This window comes from Pristis pectinata, chromosome 21 (assembly GCF_009764475.1).
Source record: "Pristis pectinata isolate sPriPec2 chromosome 21, sPriPec2.1.pri, whole genome shotgun sequence".
Lineage (NCBI taxonomy): Eukaryota > Metazoa > Chordata > Chondrichthyes > Rhinopristiformes > Pristidae > Pristis > Pristis pectinata.
In genome coordinates, this window is record NC_067425.1 from 34,747,401 (window position 1) to 34,767,586 (window position 20,186).

The 20,186-nt window shown below is 44.9% G+C and overlaps 1 protein-coding gene across 4 annotated transcripts in view; it reads right to left on the reverse strand.

Moving 5' to 3' along the window:
- Positions 1-20,186, reverse strand: part of LOC127581190 (protein spinster homolog 1-like) — a 138,126-nt gene that overhangs the window by 39,425 nt on the left and 78,515 nt on the right. For all 4 annotated transcript variants that reach the window (XM_052035290.1, XM_052035292.1, XM_052035291.1 and 1 more), the window contains 3 exons: positions 19,403-19,549; positions 14,244-14,433; positions 4,228-4,293 (listed from right to left, as the gene is read on the reverse strand). In XM_052035290.1, coding sequence (XP_051891250.1) covers positions 4,228-4,293; positions 14,244-14,433; positions 19,403-19,549 — 403 coding nt within the window. The remainder of the gene's footprint in view (positions 1-4,227; positions 4,294-14,243; positions 14,434-19,402; positions 19,550-20,186) is intronic.

A 20,186-nucleotide genomic window follows, 5' to 3' on the forward strand; every position in this document is an offset into this window, starting at 1 on the left:
GTAACACAGAGACCTGGACTAACAATCCAGAGACTGGAGTTCAAATCCTATCACGGCAGCTGTGGAATTTGAATCCAGTTGTGGACCTGGAATTTTTCTAAAAATGTGGACTTGGTCGTCCTACGATGTCCACAAAACCACTGGATGGATTCATTAACGTCCTCCCAGGAAGGAAATGTGCAGTTCTTACCCAGCCTGGCCTCTATATGACCCACCTTGAAAGGATCTAACAAGCCACTCTGTTCAGGGTGTGTTAGGGATGCCAGCCTTGCCAACAATGCCCAGATCCTAAAAAGAAATAACTAGGTAAAGACTAGAACTATGATGATTCATACAAAGGATTATGGATACCTGTACATTCATCCAGTAAAAAAGGTGTTGAAGTTGCAATAAAAATAGAAAATACTGGAACTACTCGTCACCTTCTGCCTTCATTCTGTTTTTGTTTCAGTTTTCCAGCGTTAGTAGCTATTCCCTTTTCTATTGCTGTTGAATCTGGGATTCAATTAAAAAGTTCATGACTGACAATCTAATTTTTATTAGTCTTCTGAGGGTTATGGAACCAAGGTAGGTCAGTACAGATCAAATATGATCTAGCCAAATGTTTGAACATGTTTATAAGGTGTAACGCCCTGTTCCTGTTGACGGTGAATTGTTTAAAAAAAGGTTTCTATGGTAAAAAGGTTCCTGAGGAATCTGATGACCATTAACAAAGTATTTAAAAATGTTAGAAGGGATAAGTAACTGGTACTATGTCTAAATGCATGCAGCATTCACAAAGGAGAAGCATAAATAGAAGTAAATGAGTGTGATTTAATTGTACTTTTAGAATTGTGGGTGCAAGGTGACTAAAACTGGCAGCTAAATATTCAAGAATATTTGGCAGGTAGAGAGGAAGGGAGGTGAGGTCATGCTCGTATTAGGGGATGAGATAAGTAAGATAGTGAAAAATAATCTTGGCTTGGTAGATCGTGATGTTGAATTAGAATCAGTTTGGCTAGAGCTAAGGAACAACAAAGTGCAAAGACATTGGTGGGAGTTACTTACAAGCCACCTAATAGTAACTGTAATATTTGCCATGACATAAATCAGAAATTAAAGGCACATGTAACAAGGGGGTAACACGGTAACCATTGGGGGACTTTAATCTATATGTTAGCTGAATGTCAGTAGAGGATGAAATCATGGAATCATGGAAAAGATGGCTTTAAATCAAAGTGTTAATGAACCATCTAGGAAGTGGCTATTTTAGATTTAGTATTGTGCAGTGAAAAGGATTAATTAATAATCTTGTTGTAAAGGGGTCTTTAAGGAAGAGTGATTATACTCTGATAGAATTTTAAATTGAGATTGAAAGTGATGTAGTTCAATCTAAAATTTGAGACATAAATCTAAAGACGAGAAACTACAAAATTATGAGTTGCAAGTTGAATGTAGCTGATCGGAAAACTACACTAAAATGTGTGATGGCAGACAGACATTTAAAGAAATAAAACACGATCGGCAAAAACAAAACATTCTTTTAAGGCACAGAAACAAACGGGGAAAGTAGTTGATCAGTGACTGACAGGAGAAATTAAAGACAAATTTAAATCAAAGGAAAAGGCTTATAAAGCTGCCAGGAATTGGAGGAGGCCTGGGGATTGGGAGCATTTTAGAACTCATCAAAGGAGGACTAGAAATTCATAGAGAGAGGCAAGATGAGTGTAGACTGGCAGGAAACATAAACAGATTGTAAGAGCTTTCGTAAGTACATAAAAAGGAAAAGATTCGCGAGATGAAGTGTGGACCCTTACAGACTGGATAGAAGAATTTATAATGAGGAATAAGGAAATGACAGGGGAATTAAACAATTATTTTGCATCTAATTTCATGGAAGTAAACACAGAAAACCTGCCAGATATTTTATATCTAGTGAGTTCAAGGAACTGAAAGGAATCATTATTATTAAAAAACAGTACTTGAGAAGTTGATGAGACTGAGAGCCAATAAATCTCAAGGATCTGATGAGCCAGATCTTAGAGTTTTGAATGCGGTGTCTACAGAGATTGTGAATGCTCCAGTTATTTCAAAATTCTGTAGGTTCTGGAATGCTGACTCACCTTTTGAGGTTCGTCATTTCTAGCAGAATAGACAAGGGGCAGAGAGTTGATGTGGTGAATTTAGACTTTAAATAGACTTCTTATAAAGCCCTAAACAGGCTGGTCAACAAAGTGGAACAGGGAGTAATATGTAGGCATGGATTGAGAATTGGATATTGGACAGCATGAAAAGAATGGGAATAAATGGATCTTCCTCAGGTTGACAGGTTCCGTCTAGTATGGTAATGCAAGGATTGGTGCTTGGGCCCCAGCTGTTCATGATCTATATCAATGACTTGCCAAGGAGGACCAAATGTCTAAAAGTGGGTGGGATTGTGAGTGTGGAAGAACATGTATAGATGCTTTGAAGTGATGTGGACAAGCTGATGAATGGTCAAGAACTTGGAAAATAATGTGGAAATATGTGAAGTCATCCATTTAGTGCACAAAATGTGCAAGCAGAATATTTTATAAAACGGCAAATTGGGAAATGTTAATGTTCAAAAGTACCCAGGTGGTCGTGTACACAAGTCACTAAAAACAGACACACAGGTGCAGCAAGTGGCTAGGAAGACATAGAACATAGAACATAGAAAACCTACAGCACAATTCAGGCCCTTCGGCCCACAAAGCTGTGCCGAACATGTCCCTACCCTAGAAATTACTAGGCTTACCCATAGCCCTCTACTTTTCTCAGCTCCATGTACCTATCCAAAAATCTCTTAAAAGACCCTATCTTATCCGCCTCCACCACCGTTGCCGGCAGCCCATTCCATGCACTCACCACTCTCTGAGTGAAAAACTTACCCCTGACATCTCCTCTGTACCTCCTCCCCAGCACCTTAAACCTATGTCCTCTTGTGGCCACCATTTCTGCCCTGGGGAAAAGCCTCTATCTACCCGATCAATGCCTCTCATCATCTTATAAACCTCTATCAGGTCCCCCCTCATCCTCTGTCGCTCCAAGGAGAAAAGGCCATGTTCCCTCAACCTGCTTTCCTAAGGCATGCCCTGCAATCCAGGCAGCATCCTTGTAAATCTCCTCTGCACCCTCTCTATAGCCTCCACATCCTTCCTGTAGTGAGGCAACCAGAACTGAGCACAGTATTCCAAGTGGGGTCTGACCAGGGTCCTATAACTGGTACATTGGCCTTTCTTAGAGGAGGACTTGAGTACAGGAATAAAGGTGTCTCAGTGCAACTATACAAGGCCTTGGTGAGAGTGCACCTACAATGTCGTGTGCCGTTCTGGTCTCCTGGCCTAGAAGTGGATATGCTTGCAATGGAGGGAACTCAGACTAGCTGTTGAGATAGCAGCCTTGCTGTATATTGGGTAGATTAGTGTCGTATGCCGTTTTGGTCTCCTGGCCTAGAAGTGGATATGCTTGCAATGGAGGGAACTCAGACTAGCTGTTGAGATAGCAGCCTTGCTGTATATTGGGTAGATTAGTGTCGTGTGCCGTTTTGGTCTCCTGGGCTAGAAGTGGATATGCTTGCAATGGAGGGAACTCAGACTAGCTGTTGAGATAGCAGCCTTGCTCTATATTGGGTAGATCAGGCCTGTGATCTCTACAGTTCAGAAGAATGGGAGGTGACCACAATGAAACTTAAAAAACTCTTGAAGGGCTCAACGGGTGGATGCAGAAGGTGTGTTTCCCCTGGCTGAGGAGGTTAGAACCAGGATCACAGTCTCAGAATAAGGAATTCAGAACTTAGGAGTGAAACAAGGAGAAATTTCTTTACTTAGAGGATGTGAATCTTTGGTGTTTTCCACGCTGAAGGTGGACACCCAGTCTTGTTCATTCAGAGATGGATAGATTTCTGGATATTAGGGCAATCAGGGGGCATGTGGATAATGCAGGAAAATAGTGCTGAGGTGGATGATCAGCTCGACCTTAATAAATGGCAGAACAGACTCAGAGGGTTGCATGACCACTTTTGCACGTAATCCTCACGATCTTGTGGTGAGATTCATAAAAAAAATCATTGACTTCATTATCTCAACTTAGTGTTTGGATAATGTAGATTTGGAATTTCTTCTCACATGTTCACTTCTCCATATGAACATACCACTCTGAGGAATTAAAAAATGTTATTAGTCTAGAAGCAGTTGATGAAAGAGTTGTGGGTTAGTGCTTGCTACTTACCAAAAGAATATCTGAAACTATTGTCCAGTTCAGGCCGATGAAAAGCTCACTGACGAAGATGAAGATCTTTGGAAAAACAAAAAGAAATTTACTCAGCACGTTAGTTTTACTGCAATCAGCTCCGGACAAGAAGACATTCAGCCTGCATGGCAGCGAGGGAGTGGTAATGCTTGCAGTCACATCATTCTGAGCCCGTCCTATACAGGACTGAACACTGGCTGAGCCCGTCCTCTACAGGACTGAATGCTGGCTGAGCCCGTCCTCTACAGGACTGAACATTGTCTGAGCCCATCCTATACAGGACTGAACACTGCCTGAGCCCGTCCTCTACAGGACTGAACACTGTCCGAGCTGGTCCTATACAGGACTGAACACTGTCTGAGCTCATCCTATACAGGACTGAACATTGTCTGAGCCTGTCCTATGCAGGACTGAACACTGTCTGAGCCTGTCCTATACAGATCAGATAAGATATCTTTATTAGTCACATGTACATCGAAACACACAGTGAAATACATCTTTTGCGTAGAGTGTTCTGGGGGCAGCCTGCAAGTGTCACCACGCTTCCGGCGCCAACATAGCACACACACAACTTCCTAACCCGTATGTCTTTGGAACATGGGAGGAAACCGGAGTACCCAGAGGAAACCCACACAGACACGGGGAGAACATACAAATTCCTTACAGACAGCAGCCGGAATTGAACCCGGGTCGCTGGCGCTGTAATAGCGTTATGCTAACCGTTACACTTCTGTGCCTGCATACTGAATACAGGACTGAACACTGTCTGAGGCCATCCCATACAGGACTGAACACTGTTCAAGCCGTTCCTATACAGGACTGCCTTATTGAGTATTATATAAGGGAACTAATTAGAGGTGGATGAGCTGTATTTTGTATAGCTGTATTGTAAATAAGGCTACATATTTAATAAGACTATATATAAAATATTAGTGTTATTACCATGTGGAATTGTGTTTTATAGATTATTGTATGTAAAATAGTGCACTGTAGGCTGTGCACTATTATTTTATACAAATATGAGTCATACAGGGACATACAGTATTGATTTCTCCTATATGGTGGTTAATGTCAGAGAATTTTGCAGCACAACTGATGGTAATTCCTTCCCATGGTTCCTGTGCAATGAATGCAGTGGGTTATAAAACACACAGTGGGGGTGTCTGTGGGGAAATTTGAAAAGGAACTTCAGATATCAACATTCTTCGAAGGAGAGCAGGGGAATTTTTTGCAGTGCCCAGGCCAGTATTTTTCCCTCAACCAACGTCACTGATTATCTAGTCATTCACCTGGGTATTTGCAGAGAGTAACTTGCCTCCTTACTCTCCAAAGGTAACTGATGCGAAGACATTGAAGGGTAAGTGTGCAAAACTTGAGGGGTATAGATAGGGTAGAAACTTCTCCCCACAGCTATGGAATCTAAAACTAGAAGGCATAGGTTAGGGTAAGAGGATTAGGGGGATCCGAGCAGGAATATTTTCCACTCAGAGAATCTGGAGCTGTCTGCTTGAAGGGTAGTGGCAGCAGAAACTCACACAACACTTAAATATATTAGCACTTGAATTGCCAAGGTATAGAAGGTGATGGGCCAAGTACGGGTAAATGGGATTAGTATAGAACACAGAACTTAGAACACAGAACAGGCCCTTCGGCCCACAATGTTGTGCCGACATAGCTATTCCCTCCTGCCTACAGAATGCCCATATCCCTCTATTTTCCTCTCATGCATGTGCCCATCCAAGCCCCTCTTAAAAGCCCCCAATGAATTTGCCTCCACCGCCCTATCAGGCAACGCATTCCAGGCATCCACCACTCTCTTAGTAAAAAACCTACCCCTGACGTCTGTTCTGAACCTACCCCCTCTCACCTTAAATACATGCCCTCTGGTATTGGATCGCTCAATAATGGGAAAAAGATATTGCTTCTCCACCCTATCTCTGCCCCTCATAATTTTATACACTTCCAACAGATCACCCCTCAGCCTCCACCGCTCCAGAGAGAAAAGCCCAAGTTTGTCCAGCCTCCCCTGATAGCACATGCCCTCTAATCCTGGCAGCATCCTGGTAAACCTCCTCTGCACCCTCCCTAAAGCCTCGACATCCTTCCTATAGTGAGGTGACCAGAACTGCACGCAATACTCTAAATGCAGCCTAACCAGAGTTCTACAGAGATGCCTCATAACTTCTTGACTCTTGTACTCAATACCCCGATTAAGAAATGCAAGCATTCCATAAGCCTTATTAACCACCCTGTCTACCTGTGTAGCCGCTTTCAATGAGCCATGGACTTGCACCCCAAGGTCTCTCTGCTCTTCAACACTGTTAAGGGTCTCATCCTTAAGAGTGAACTGCCTCTTGACATGAGTCCCAACAAGGTGCAACACCTCATGTTTATCCTGGTTAAACTCCATCTGCCATTTCTCTGCCCACATCTGCAGCTGATCTATATCACACACTGTATCTGTCGCCATACAGATGGGTACTTGAGGGTCAGCAAGGACATGGTAGGCTGAAGAGCCTGTTTCTGTGCTGTATGACTCTATTATTCTTTGAGTCCAAGGCACAAGCTAGTGTGTGATGGATACACTCCACTTGCATCGATGAGTACAGATCCAACAACACTTGGCAGCATCCTGATACAGCAACCCATGTGAGGATTGACTAACACAGCTAGGGCTGGTTTCTTTGGAAGAAGAAAACTGAAAGGGTGAACGGGAAGGATCTATTTATCTTAGCAGAGAAGACCATAACTGGGATACATCGATTTACGTTAATGATATAAGATTAGAGTGGAGTTGAAGAACTTTCTTTCACTCAGAAAGTCACTGCAGTCTGGAACTCGCTGTCCAGAAGGGTGATGGAATCAAAAGCCCTCACCACGTGTAAGAGATTCCCCAGATAAGCACCTGAAAAGCCGTGACCTCCAAGTGTATGCATCAAGCTGGAAATTGGGATTAACTTAAAGAGCAGTTTTGGCCAGCATGAGTATGATGGGCCAGAAGTCCTCCTATGCCAAAGACTTGTATGATTGCCTCATTGGGTCAGCGGATCTAACCTTAAAAAGTGGACTTTATCTAATCGTGGTGCTAAAGCAACACTGTGTTACTGCTGTTGGCAAATCAGCTCTCCTCAAAGGTCATGAAAATGGTCAGTATCACGTCTTTAGGCATTAGGGCTGCTTAAACCCAGGAGGAAGCATCAAGATGGGACCTGCACATTTCCCAACAGAAAGGTCAGTGCAGATGCCAGCAGCTCCCTGGCAGCAGTCAGAGAAGGTGCCAGCCCTTAAAGGTACACTTCTCACAACAGCCAACACAGACTCAGTGCATAAAATACATAACCAGGAGGTAAGAAACCCACCATTAGAAGATTCTGACAAGATGTAGCCTCTCCAGGACTGATTGCCCCATTGCCATGGAGCAATGACACTGCAAGTTGCATGATCTCACAAGGTACACCAAGGTGAGCTGCATACCAGTGAAAATGCTGCACTCTTATCCCAGAACACCCATCTACATTCCTCCATCCACTCCTCCCACACAACCCACCCTCTCCTACATGGGTCCCCACCAAACCCCTCCACAGAAGCCAAGAAGGATAAATGCACATTACTCAATGCCTATCATCTCCTCCATTTAGGTCAAGATGGCCAGGAGTTTCAATCAGGCCTCCCGCATGGAAGGGGGACTCTCGGACAGGAGCACTTCTGCCAGCTTGAGGAAAGCCTCTCCTCCTGGGCAGGGAAGACGCCAAGGTTCAAACCACTTCACCAGCAGAGACCTTATGGTGTCTGCCCGATACGCTCACCAGCAATGTCTTGGTGACACTACTACATACTTGTCTTGGTGAGACAAGCTTGTCAAAAGGAAAAGGCATTGGGTGTGATGGTTAAGAGACAAATTTCATTATTTTGTATTTATGTATTATAGGATGTTACAAATGATTCTCAAGGCACTAGCACTGTTTAAATGCATTCTCATTTAGGGCAAACTGCATGATCCATTATGCAGAGATAAGTGACACCTGGTGTGGCAACTGCTGGCATTGCTGCAGATCCTGCCTTTCCTCAATTCGACACACTGCAAATGTCATGCATTTCACGTTAACACACTGGAGGTAAACCTTGATTGCAACTAAAGGTTGCACAGTTATGGCCTCGCTGCAGTGAACCACATGATTGTGAACTTATTAGACTCATGACATAGCTGCCAAGTTTTTCTGATGATGACTATGCATGATCCACAATGCAAAGTTGATTTCTCTCTTGCGATTCTTATTCCCTGCTTTCCTGCCCTCACTCTACCTATCAGGATTACCACTGAGGAAAGGAATCTTATGAGAGGCAGAGACACATGAGGGAGGTAACCTTTTGCCTATCATCTCTCCATTTAGGTTAACATGGTCAGGAGTTTGAATCAGGCCTCCCATGTGGAAGGGGGACTCTCGGACAGGAGCACTTCTGCCAGCTTGAGGAAAGCCTCTCCTCCTGGGCAGGGAAGACACACAAGAAATTAAAATCAATGGAATTAGGTGAGAGAGAATTAATGCAAATGTATGGTTTATGGGTCAAACCATTGCACTGCACTGATCAAATCCAATTGTTGTGAGCTAAGTGAACCATAATGCTTCTACACTGCAGTTCATCAGTTGGACCGCACTGTGTACTTAGAAATGGTCAATTAGTGCAAAGTCTTTAGGTGAGTCTCAGTTGGAATCTCATGAGGGATTTTTCATTGCTTTAAGAGTTTGGACTTCATTGACTTGGAATGTTAGCCCATCAGTGCATTTCCCTGACCCTTGAATGCCAGTCTCTCAGCTGCAGTGCCCAGGGTGCTGACTAGCAAACATCAGTGTTGGGCAGAGGTCAAGGTTTTGATCTGCAGAGTGGAGCTGATCGGGGGAAATTATGCCTTGAGTTCAGAGTTCTTTCGACTATGTGAGGGAAGATTATGCTCAACAGGGCTCTCACAGCTGAGTATCAGTAAACTGCGTTAGTATTAAAGATTGTAGTGTGGATCCTCATTTGGCAAGATCCTTATGAAAATCATTGCTTCATGACAGAGCCCCTGTGTCAGTTCTGAAGCTGCCTGATCTCCCAAGGTTGCCAACAAACCAGGCAACATAGCATGCTCCTAATCTGAGCGAAACTGCTCCATGATGATTCTAACTTTGAGCTCCAATTTGTGTTGATACAGGGGGGAGTCATTAGGTGCACATCCTGATGTCTGGAACAGGTCAGGGGTTCACAACTGGGAGCGCCTGGCCCATTTCACATTTGGTTTGGTGCAATTTCTGGAAACGATCACAGAGTAATCTGCTCCAGGTATGGTCCATTCCTGAGGCCCAAGAACCCAGTGTTACTCATTCCATTTTCTAGGGTTTTATATCAACCAACATGGACTCCAAACCTTCCTGTCTGCACATAGGTTTATTTAACTTTTCACAGTGTACTCTGTCTCCCACACACTCCCACCAAACTTTCTCAGAACTCTAAGCTTTGTAGAAAACTCCTTGGGTATTTTGAACAGATGGAGTGTTTCATTGGACAATTTTACTGCTGCGGTGTCAGTCACTAGCTTTCAGAGTAACCTTTGATGAGTTGCCAGTGATTTATTTGACATGTGCCTCATGTTCTTTACCTTCTGTGGGTCTCAACTGAAAAACATTTTCTTTCTGATCCTTCCTATGCGTCCTATCCATCCAACACTTCTCTAATTCCCTGTCCTGCCCTGTATTCCTGTCAAACTATTGCTGCATGTTATACTTCAGCTAGCTTTACTGCCGGAACTGTCGGCTGCATTGTCCAAATGTTTCATGTACATGCCCCAAAATAAATCTTCCCTCCTTTGGTTCTTTGGATGATACAAAGTGTTCCTGTTTGCTGTCCATATTTAATTCTTCAATCACGCTCTGGAGAAGGAACCCTACTGTCTTTACCCACTCTGGTCGACATGTTACTTACAGTAGTCGTTACAGTTGGTAATAACATTATATTGGGAGTATCTACAGGAGGTGCTGCCTCACAGAGGCAACATCCTTCATCGAATATCCCCACCATCTGGGCCGTGCCATCTTCTCGTAGCTACCATTGGGCAGGAGGTACAGAAGCCTGAAGTCTCACACCACCAGGTTCAGGAACAGCTACTTTCCTTCAACCATTTGGTTCCTGAACCAACCGGCAAAAACCTAATCACTACAGTTTAGTAACAGTGTGACCACTTTGAGCATTTTGCACTAAAATGGACTTCGTGTTTTATTGTTCTAATTGTGTTCTTTCTTGTAAAAATTGTGTATAATTTAGTTTAATTTTTCTTGTGAATGTTGCTTATCTGATGCTCTGTGCCTGTGATGCTGCTGCAAGGAAGTTTTTCATTGCTCCTGTGCACACATGTACTTGTGCATATGACAATAAACTCGACTTTGACTTTGACCTCATCTAACAGTTCTCATGGCTGAAGGTAAATTCCATCTTTCCTAACCATTATCTCTTTTTCTAACAATCCAGTTACTTGGCTTTAGTCATAAGTCACTACTCACCTCTGAGACAAAGGTTGACCAACAATTTCCACCAACTTCAATAATATTCCCCCGCCAGCCACAAGGCTGCATCTTCAGCCCCATACTCTACTCCCTATACACTCACGATTGCATGGCCAGATTCTGCTCTAACTCCATCTGGAAGGTTGCAGGTGACACCACCGTAGTGGGCAGTGTCTCAAATAATGATGAGTCGAAGTACAAGAAGGAGATAGAGAGCCAAGTGACATTGTAAGATGTCAACAACCTTTCCCTCAATGTCAGCAAAACAAAAGAGCAGGTCATTGACTACAGGAAGGGGGGTAGTGTACACACTCCTGTTTACAGGAACAGTGCTGAGGTTGAGAGGGTTGGGAATTTCCAGTTCCTAGATGTAAACATCACCAATAGCCCTTCCTGGTCCAACCACATAGACGCCACGGCCAAGAAAGCTCACCGGTGCCTCTACTTCCTCAGGCTAAAGAAATTCAGCATGTCCCTGTTGACCCTCACCAATTTTTATAGGTGCACCATAGAAAGCATCCTATCCGGATGCATCATGGCTTGGTACGGCAACTGCTCTGCCCAGGACCGCAAGAAACTGCAGAGAGTTGCGGACACAGCTCAGCACGTCACAGAAACCAGCCTCCCCTCCGTGGACTCTGTCTTTACCTCTCGCTGCCTTGGTGAAGCAGCCAGCATAATCAAAGATCCCACCCACCCAGACATTCCCTCTTCTCCCCCCTCCCATCGGGAAGAAGATACAAAAGCCTGAAAGCATATGCCACCAAGCTCAAGGACAGCTTCTATCCTGCTGTTATAAGACTATTGAATGGACCTCTCGTACAATAGGATGAACTCTTGACCTCATAATCTACTTTGTCGTGGCCCTTGCACCTTATTGTCTGCCTATACTGCACTTTCTCTGTAACTGTAACACTATACTCTGCATTCTGTTATTGATTTTCCTTTGTGCTACCTTGATGAAATGATCTGTCTGGATGTCACGCAAAACTAAGTTTTTCACTGTACCTCGGTACATGTGACAATAATAAACCAATTCACCGAAAAATGTAATTTTCCAGTCACATCTTTCCCTCCTTTCCCCTGTCAGTATTTGAAGGTAACCATTCCCTTGGTCCACACTTCTGTCGCCACCAACCATTCCCCTTCTCTTGACCCTTTCCCATGCAAACACAGGTGACGCAACATCTAACCATTTACCCCTTCTCTTCCCAAACTGTGCTTCCAAGTGAAGCAGCAATTCACCTGCACCTCTTCCAATCTAGTGGACTGTATTCAATGTTCACAATGTGCTCTGCTCTACGTTGGAGAAACCAAAAGCGGATTGGGTGATCGCTTTACAGAGCACCTGCATTCTGTCCACAAGCTGACTCAGAGTTCCCTGTTACCTGCAAGTTTAATTCTTCATCCCAGTCTCACTCCAGCTCGTTTCTCTGTGACCTCCTGCTCTGTGACAACAGTGCCCAAAGTAAGCTCAAGAAACACTCAGTTTTTCTCTCTCCATTAGTGTTGCTTGACCTGCTGGGCATCCCCACAGCCTTGCATCTCACAACATTTCCTTCGTTTGTGTTCTCACTCTTTAACTGGCCTCATTTCATAGTATTTGTTCACCCTCTCTCTTTCAAAACACCCCCATTAACTCACTGACAGGACCACCTCTACAACTTATCCCCATCACAACCCTGACCTCACCCCATCAGAGATTCCCTTTATCCTGTCCATCCCAACACCATCTCTCTGCAACTTAAAACTTAACTTGTTTTCTCACTGTCCCGGTCCTGACAAAGGGTCTTTTGACCTGAAACATTAGCTCTGTTATTCTCTCTACAGATACTGCCTGCTCAACTGACTGTTTCCAGCATTTTCTGCTTTTATTACAGATTTCCAGCACCTGCAATATTTTTGACTCTCACAATTTGTACAAGAGCTGGGGAGTCTCTGTGATGACCCACCCAGTGTACATCTTTCAACCAGAATCATTATCAAATTACCATTTTTATGGGATGTTGCTATGACAGTACTACAGTAAAGATACACCAAAAAAAAATTAACTGCTTAATATGCTGTGATGAACTTTGGGAAATCATGAAGTTGTGAACAGCACTATATAATTGCAAATGCCTTTGAATGAAAAATGATAATTATCATTCTTATATAGTTCTCAGCTATCTATTCTAATCTCTTAATGAACTTGCTCTTGCAATTTATATATATATATATATATATATATATATATATATATATATATATATATATATATATAAACGATTTGGATGTGAATGTACAAGGCATGGTTAGTAAGTTTGCAGATGATACTAAAATATATGGTGTAGATAGTGTGGAAGGTTATGAAAAATAACTTGATCAGCTCGGGATGTGGGCTGAGGATTGGCAAATGGCTTTCAATCCAGATAAATGTGAAGTATTGCATTTTGGGGGATCAAACCAGGGTAAGACTTGTACAGTGAATGGCTGGGCCCTGGGGAGTGTTATGGAACAGAGGGACCTAGGACTGCAAGTGCATAGTTCACTGAAAGCAGCATCACAGGTAGGTAGGGTGGTGAAGAAGGCGTTTGGCACGCTGGCCTTCAGCAGTCAGGCATTGAGTATAGGAGTTGGGAAGTTATGTTGCAGTCATATAGGGCATTGGTGAGATGGCACTTGGAATATTGTGTACAGTTTTGCTCACCCTGTTATAGGAAAGATATTATTAAACTAGAAAGAGTACAGAAAAGATTTACCAGGATGTTGCCTGGACTTGGGGGCCTGAGTTACAAGGAGAGGTCATGTAGACAAGGACTTTATTTCCTGGAATGTAGAAGATTGAGGGGTGAGCTGATGCAGGTATATAACATCATGAGGGGCATAGACAGGGTGAAAGCACATTGTCTTTTTCCCAGGGAGGGGGTGCTAAAAACAAGAGGGCAAAGGTTTAAGGTCAGAGGCGAGAGAGTTAAGGAGGACATCAGGGGCAGCTTCTTCACACAAAGGGTGGTGCGTATTTGGAATGAGCTGCCGGAAATAGTGGTTGAGGCGGGCACACCAGCCACATTTAAAAGCCATCTAGATAAGTCCATGGATAGAAGAGGTTTAGAGGGCTATGGGCCAACCGTGGGCAGATGGGACCAGCTCACTGGGCAACACAGTCGGCATGGATGAGTTGGGCCGAAGGGCCTGTTTCCGTGCTGAATGGGACTATAACTCTTAATCTAGAATGATCAGAGCTCTAGCCTGAGCATTTTGTCTGGGTCACAAGTACAAATAGGTGTGCACTGGTGATAAATTACAATTCCTTCAGCTTGGTTTTAATAAGAATTTCACTTAAAATGTCTCTGGACATCACTGTATATCAATTCTGATTCCAATTACTGCCAGCAATCCTTTATCCCAACTCTTTCTAATACATGATAACATCAGCACTACCGGAAGGTTTGATGTTGTTGTATCAGTACTTACGAATGTTGCTACAATGTTCTGATCGGCCAACACAATCAGGAGATACAAGAAAGGTGCACTGAGCAACAGACCAGCTGCACAAATAAGAGGATCCGCTTGAGGGTTCTTTGCCCTTAAGGTTTTCGAAACCACTGCCCCGATCACAATTGCGAAGATGCCCGACGAGCAGACGATGACTCCAAATATTATACTGTGCAAACCAGAAATGGGTAGAGAATGTGAGTTTTCACTTCACAGGACTCGAGATTTGAAGCGAGAGCAGGAGAGTTTAAAAGAGATAGGATTTGGGGCTTGCTTGCAAGTTTTCACTTTACAGGACTCTCAGAGAGGCAAGTTTGCAAATTGTTAGCTAACAGTTGATGAGCTAATCAGCTAATTAACAGTGGCCAATAAAAAGAAGATAGGGTCAAGCGGAGTGGCCATTTTGGAGCGGCCATTGTGACAGTAGGTCAGTGTTGGAGTGGGGAGCTGAAGCTTTGGCTCAAGAGGCTTCATTGTGAAGAGGCTGAGTAAGTAGCCCAGGTGACGGGAGTGAGAGCGGATCTTTGAAAAGTATTTGGTGAGGAGGCACAGGTAGGGGTTTATTTTGTTGTTGATCCTTAATAGTTGATTCAGTGTAGGCAGGATGGCGGTCAGGGCAGTGGAATGCCCCTTCTGCAGGATGTGGGAAGTCAGGGAACCTCAGGGTCTCCCTGATGACTACATCTGTGGAAAGTGCACCCAGCTGCAGGTCCTGACAGACCAGGTCAAGGAAATGGAGCTAGAGTTGGAGGTACTCAGGGTCATCCAGGAAGCTGAGAACATCATAGATGAGACTTTTACGGAGGTGGTCACACCCAAGGTACAGGCTTCAGATAGAGATGGGTGACTACCAGGAAAAGTAAGGGCAGTAGGGAGTCAGCACAGGGTTCCCCTGCGGCCATTCCCCTCACTAACAGGTAAACCTCTTTAGATACAGTTGAGGGGGATGTTCTTTCAGGGGCTAGTCGGGTCTCTGGCACTGTGACTGCCTCTGAGGTTCAGAGGGAAAAGGTGCAGTCAGACAGGGTGATAGTGATAGGAGACTCAGTAGTTAGGGGGACAGACAGGAGATGCTGTGGCCGCAGAAGAGGAGCTAGGATGGTGTGTTACCTCCCGGGTGCCAGGGTCAAGGATGTCTCTGAGCGGCTGCAGAAAATACTCAAGGGGGAGGGTGAACAGCCAGAGGTTGTTGTACATGTTGGTACAAATGACGTAGGTAGAACAAGGGATGTGGTCCTGCAGAATGAGTATAGGGAGTTGGGTAAGAAGCTATGAAGCAGGACCTTGAAGGTGGTGATCTCTGGATTACTCCCTGTGCCATGTGCTAGTGAGATCAGAAGTAGAAAGATAAACCCAATGAATTCATGGCTGAAGAGCTGGTGCAGGGGGCAGGGATTTAGGTTCTTGGACCATTAGGATCTCTTCTGGGGTAGAAGCGGCCTGTAAAAGAGGAAGGGGTTGCACTTGAACCAGAGGGGGACCAATATCCTTGCAGGGACATTTGCTAATGCCACAGGGGAGGGTTTAAACTAGGTCGGCGGAGGGGTGGGACTCTGAGCAGGAGCAAGTCATGGGATAAAGCAGTGGCCAGCGAGAGCAAGTTCAGTAATCAAAATAGCCAGGGGCACAGTAAAGGCAGGGAAAGGAATACCCAGTTAAACTACATGAATTTCAATGCACAAGGTTTAACAGGTAAGGTGGGCGAACTCAGAGTGTGGATTGGCTCTGGGGATTGGGATGTTATAACAGAATAGCCATAAACATGGCTAAGAGAAGGGCAGGACTGGCAGCTCAATATTCCAGGATACAGATGCTACAGGTATGACTAGAGCCAAAGTGCTCCCTGATTGTCAATTGGGTGAACCTGTTTGAAGGTAAAGGAGTGAATAGCAAGTGGGAAGCTTTTGATAGATATCAAGAGTCCAGGAGCACATGTTCCTGTTCGGTTGAAGGGTAAACCTGGGAAGTTTAGGGAACCCTGGCTGACGAGGGATATTGAGGCTCTGGTCAAGAAAAAGAAGGAAGCGCACATTGTGTTTAGGACATTGGGGATGAGTGAATCCCTTGATGACTATAAAATGATTAAGAATACTCTTAAGAGGGAAATCAGGAGGGCAAAGAGAGGATATGAGATGGATCTGGCAGGTAAGGTTAAGGAAAATCCCAAGAGGTTCTATGGCTAAATAAAGAGTAAAAGGGTGGCTAGGGAGACAGTAGGTCCCCTTAGAGATCAGCAGGGCCGCCTATGTCTTGAGCCGCAGGAGATGGGTGGGATTTTAAACTAATATTTCTCCTCTGTGTTTACTGAGGAGAAAATCAAGAGGTAAGGGAAGCAAGTGGAGATGTTTCCAAGGAAATTCCTATTACCAGGGAGGAGGTATTTGCAACCTTACACGTATTAAGGTGGATAAATCCCCGAGGCCTGACCAAGTGCATCCTTGAACTTTGTGGGAGTCTAGGGAAGAAATTGCAGAGGCCCTTGTGGAGATATCTGCTTCATCGTTAGCCACTGGTGAAGTTCCCGAAGACTGGAAGGTGGCTAATGTCATTCTGTTGTTTAAGAAGGGTAGCAGGGACAAGCCAGAGAACTACAGGCCGGTCAGCCTGACATCAGGAGTGGGGAAGTTACTGGAGGGAATTCTGAGGGTCAGGATGTACCAGCATTTGGATGGACAAAGTCTGATGAGGAGGAATCAGCATGGCTTTTTGCGTGGAAAGTCGTGCTTGGCGAACCTTTTAGAACTTTTTGAAGAGGTAACCAAAAAGGTGTCCCATGGAACCCAGGGAGAACTAGTTAGGTAGATGCGAAATTGGCTCAGAAGTAGGAAGCAGAGGGTGCTGGTTGAAGGTTGTTCCTCGGAATGGAAGCCGGTAACTAGTGGTGTGCCACAGGGGTCGGTGTTGGGACTCTTGTTATTTGTTATTTATATAAATGATCCAGATGCAAATGCTCAAGGCTTGATCAGTAAGTTTGTGGATGACGTGAAATTTGGAGGTGTTGTTGATAGTGAGGAAGGTTATTGTAGATTGCAGGGGGATCCTGATCAGTTGGGGAAGTGGGCCAAGGCGTGACAAATGGATTTCAATACAGATAAGTGTGAGATGAGGCATTTTGGAAAGTCAGACCAGTGTAGGACTTGTACTGTGAGTGGTAGGGCACTAGGGAGTGTAATGGAACACAACTGCATAGTTCGTTGAAAGTGGCATCACAGGTAGACAGGGTGGTGAAAAAGGTGCTTAGCACGCTGGCCTTCATTAGTCATGTGAATGGGTATAGGAGTTGGGACATTATACTGCAGTTGTATAATCGTTGGTGAGGCTGCACATGGAGTACCATGTACAGTTTTGGTCACCCTGTTATAGGAAAGATGTGGTTAAACTGAAAAGCTCCCTGATAATTTTCTCTTTAGGTCAAATTTAAAGGAAGTAAAGGCTCCATGTGAGCTTAGAGCATCTTGGTGAAGATTGGAACTGGAATTGGGTTATTATTGTTACACGTACTGAGGTACAATGAAAAGCTTGTCTTGCATACCGTTCATACAGATCAATTCATTACACAGTGCATTATAGTCTTAGTGGGGTAGAAGCTGTCCTTGAGCCTGGTGGTATGTGCTTTCAGGCTTTTGTATCTTCTGCCCGATGGGAGAGGAGAGAAGAGAGAATATCTGGGGTGGGAGGGGTCTTTGATTATGTTGGCTGCTTTACTGAGGCAGCGAGAGGTGTAGACGGAGTCCATGGAGGGGAGGCTGGTTTCCGTGATGATCACATCAGGGATATAGAAGAAATGGGGAACGATGGTATAGTGTTTTCATTACTAATATTCCAGAGGACAGCAGTTCAAACCCTACCAGGGGCAGCTTGAAAAGCTAATGTGTTTTAAAAGTCTGGAAATCAAACCTGGTCCCAGTAAAGGCAGCCTGGAAGCTGTTGACTGTAACCCCACTCAACAGCTTCACTGGGAAGGAAACTCACGGACCCTACCCAGTTTGAGTTGCGTGTGACTCCAGTCCCACACAGATGTTGACTTTTTTTTGTGCCTCAGCTAATCACTTAAACGTAATAAAACTCCTGGAGACTATGGATACATTGGTAGAGGATGAGGGCCACCTCCTTTAGTTTAGTTGTCAAGATGACTAGTAATTGTCACAAGGGAGAAAGTTTAAAGGAGATGTGCAAGGCAAATTGTTTTTACCCAGGGAGTGGTGGGTGCCTGGAACGGGTTTCCCAGGAAGGTGGTGGAGGCAGATACAATAGCCACATTTAAGAGACACCTGGACAGACACATGAACAGGCAGGGAATGGAGGGATGTGGACTGTGTGCAGGCAAGATGGTATTAGTTACCTTGGCATCATGGTCAGCACAGACATGGTGGGCCGAAGGGCCTCTTCCTGTTCTATGTTCTAATACAACCCCCATCCAGCTGTATCAGGTGGACCACAGCCCTTGAAGCAATGTGTCAGTAAAACTGTGATCAGTTGGTCACTGACCTCCGGATTGCTGGCAATGCTAATTGCTCTGAAGGTTTGGCTTTCCCTTTGAACCACTGAGTGTTCTGCTAAGGGAGATGGCAGTTAAAAGAGACAGGCGCCATGTCATGGTAGAACTGGGTAACCACAACATTTTTGCTTCCTCACTGCAACACTAGTGAACCAACTGAGTGTTTAATCTGCATTACTAGTCGACACGAGACAGCGGACACTGGAATCTGGAGCAACAAACAATCTGCTGGAAGAGTTCAGCAGGTCAAGCAGCGTCTGCGGGAGGAAAGGAATTGTCGACATTTTGGGTCAAAACCCTGCATCGCGACCCAAAACGTCGACAATTCCTTTCTTCCCACAGATGCTGCTCGACCCACTGAGTTCCTCCAGCAGATTGTAGTAAGATATGTTACCTGACCCCCTTGGTTAAGATATCTTTATTAGTCACATGTACATCAAAACACACAGTGAAATACATCTTTTGTGTGGAATGTTCTGGGGGCAGCCCGCAAGTGTCGCCACATTTCTGGTGCCAACGCAGCATGCCCACAACTTCCTAAGCCGTACATCTTTGGAATGTGGGAGGAAACCAGAGCACCCAGAGGGAACCCACGCAGACACGGGGAGAGCGTACAAACTAAGCTGAGAAAGAGCCATACCTGTCTTTAGTGTTGGCTTGGCTCTGTGAAGAGTGTGTGGTGTCCACGTTGTTTGCACGCAGCAGGTAGGTGGGTCCCCAGAGCGCCATAACACCAGACACGAAGGCCACTGCGGCAACAGCGAAGGACGACAACATGAAACTCCAGCTGAAAGCCAAGACAAGAAGGATTCAATGGGCCTTGTTGAGATGGAGATGGGGTTTATGTTGAGCCACACCCCACCTGCCTGGCTACTATATAAATTATCCACATGCTCCACAATATTATAGGGCCAGTGAGCACCCATCTCCACGGGTCACACCCCAGCTGGCTGGAGAGTGCAGACCCACTAGTGACCTTGATCACCACTCAGCACAGGAGATGCTGAGGTCAATGAATGAGCACCTGGTTTGCACAGGCAGGTGTGAGCCCCTCTACAGGTAAACGGACTGCCCACTACAGACCCCGACACCTGTGCAGTGTGCCATCATTGCGTTACCCTTGCAGTGTAAGGTTCCTCATGTCCACTGGGGTGTTATGTCAGGATCGGCACAGACTATTCTGTTAATCTTCACAGTTGCCACCTCAACAACCAAACCCTAGAGGAACACATGCACAATTCAAGCAGCACTCTTCCGGCCACTGGGGAGTGTAGTTACATCCAGAGTAGCAATGCCAGTGAAGTGAGAGGGGATTGAGTGTGCTCCCCCACAAGGATCTGGATGGGTGGTTGGTGAACATCCCTACGGGGGGCATATGACTTGTACAGGGGGTCCTCAGAATCCCCCCCTGGCTGCAGCCAGAT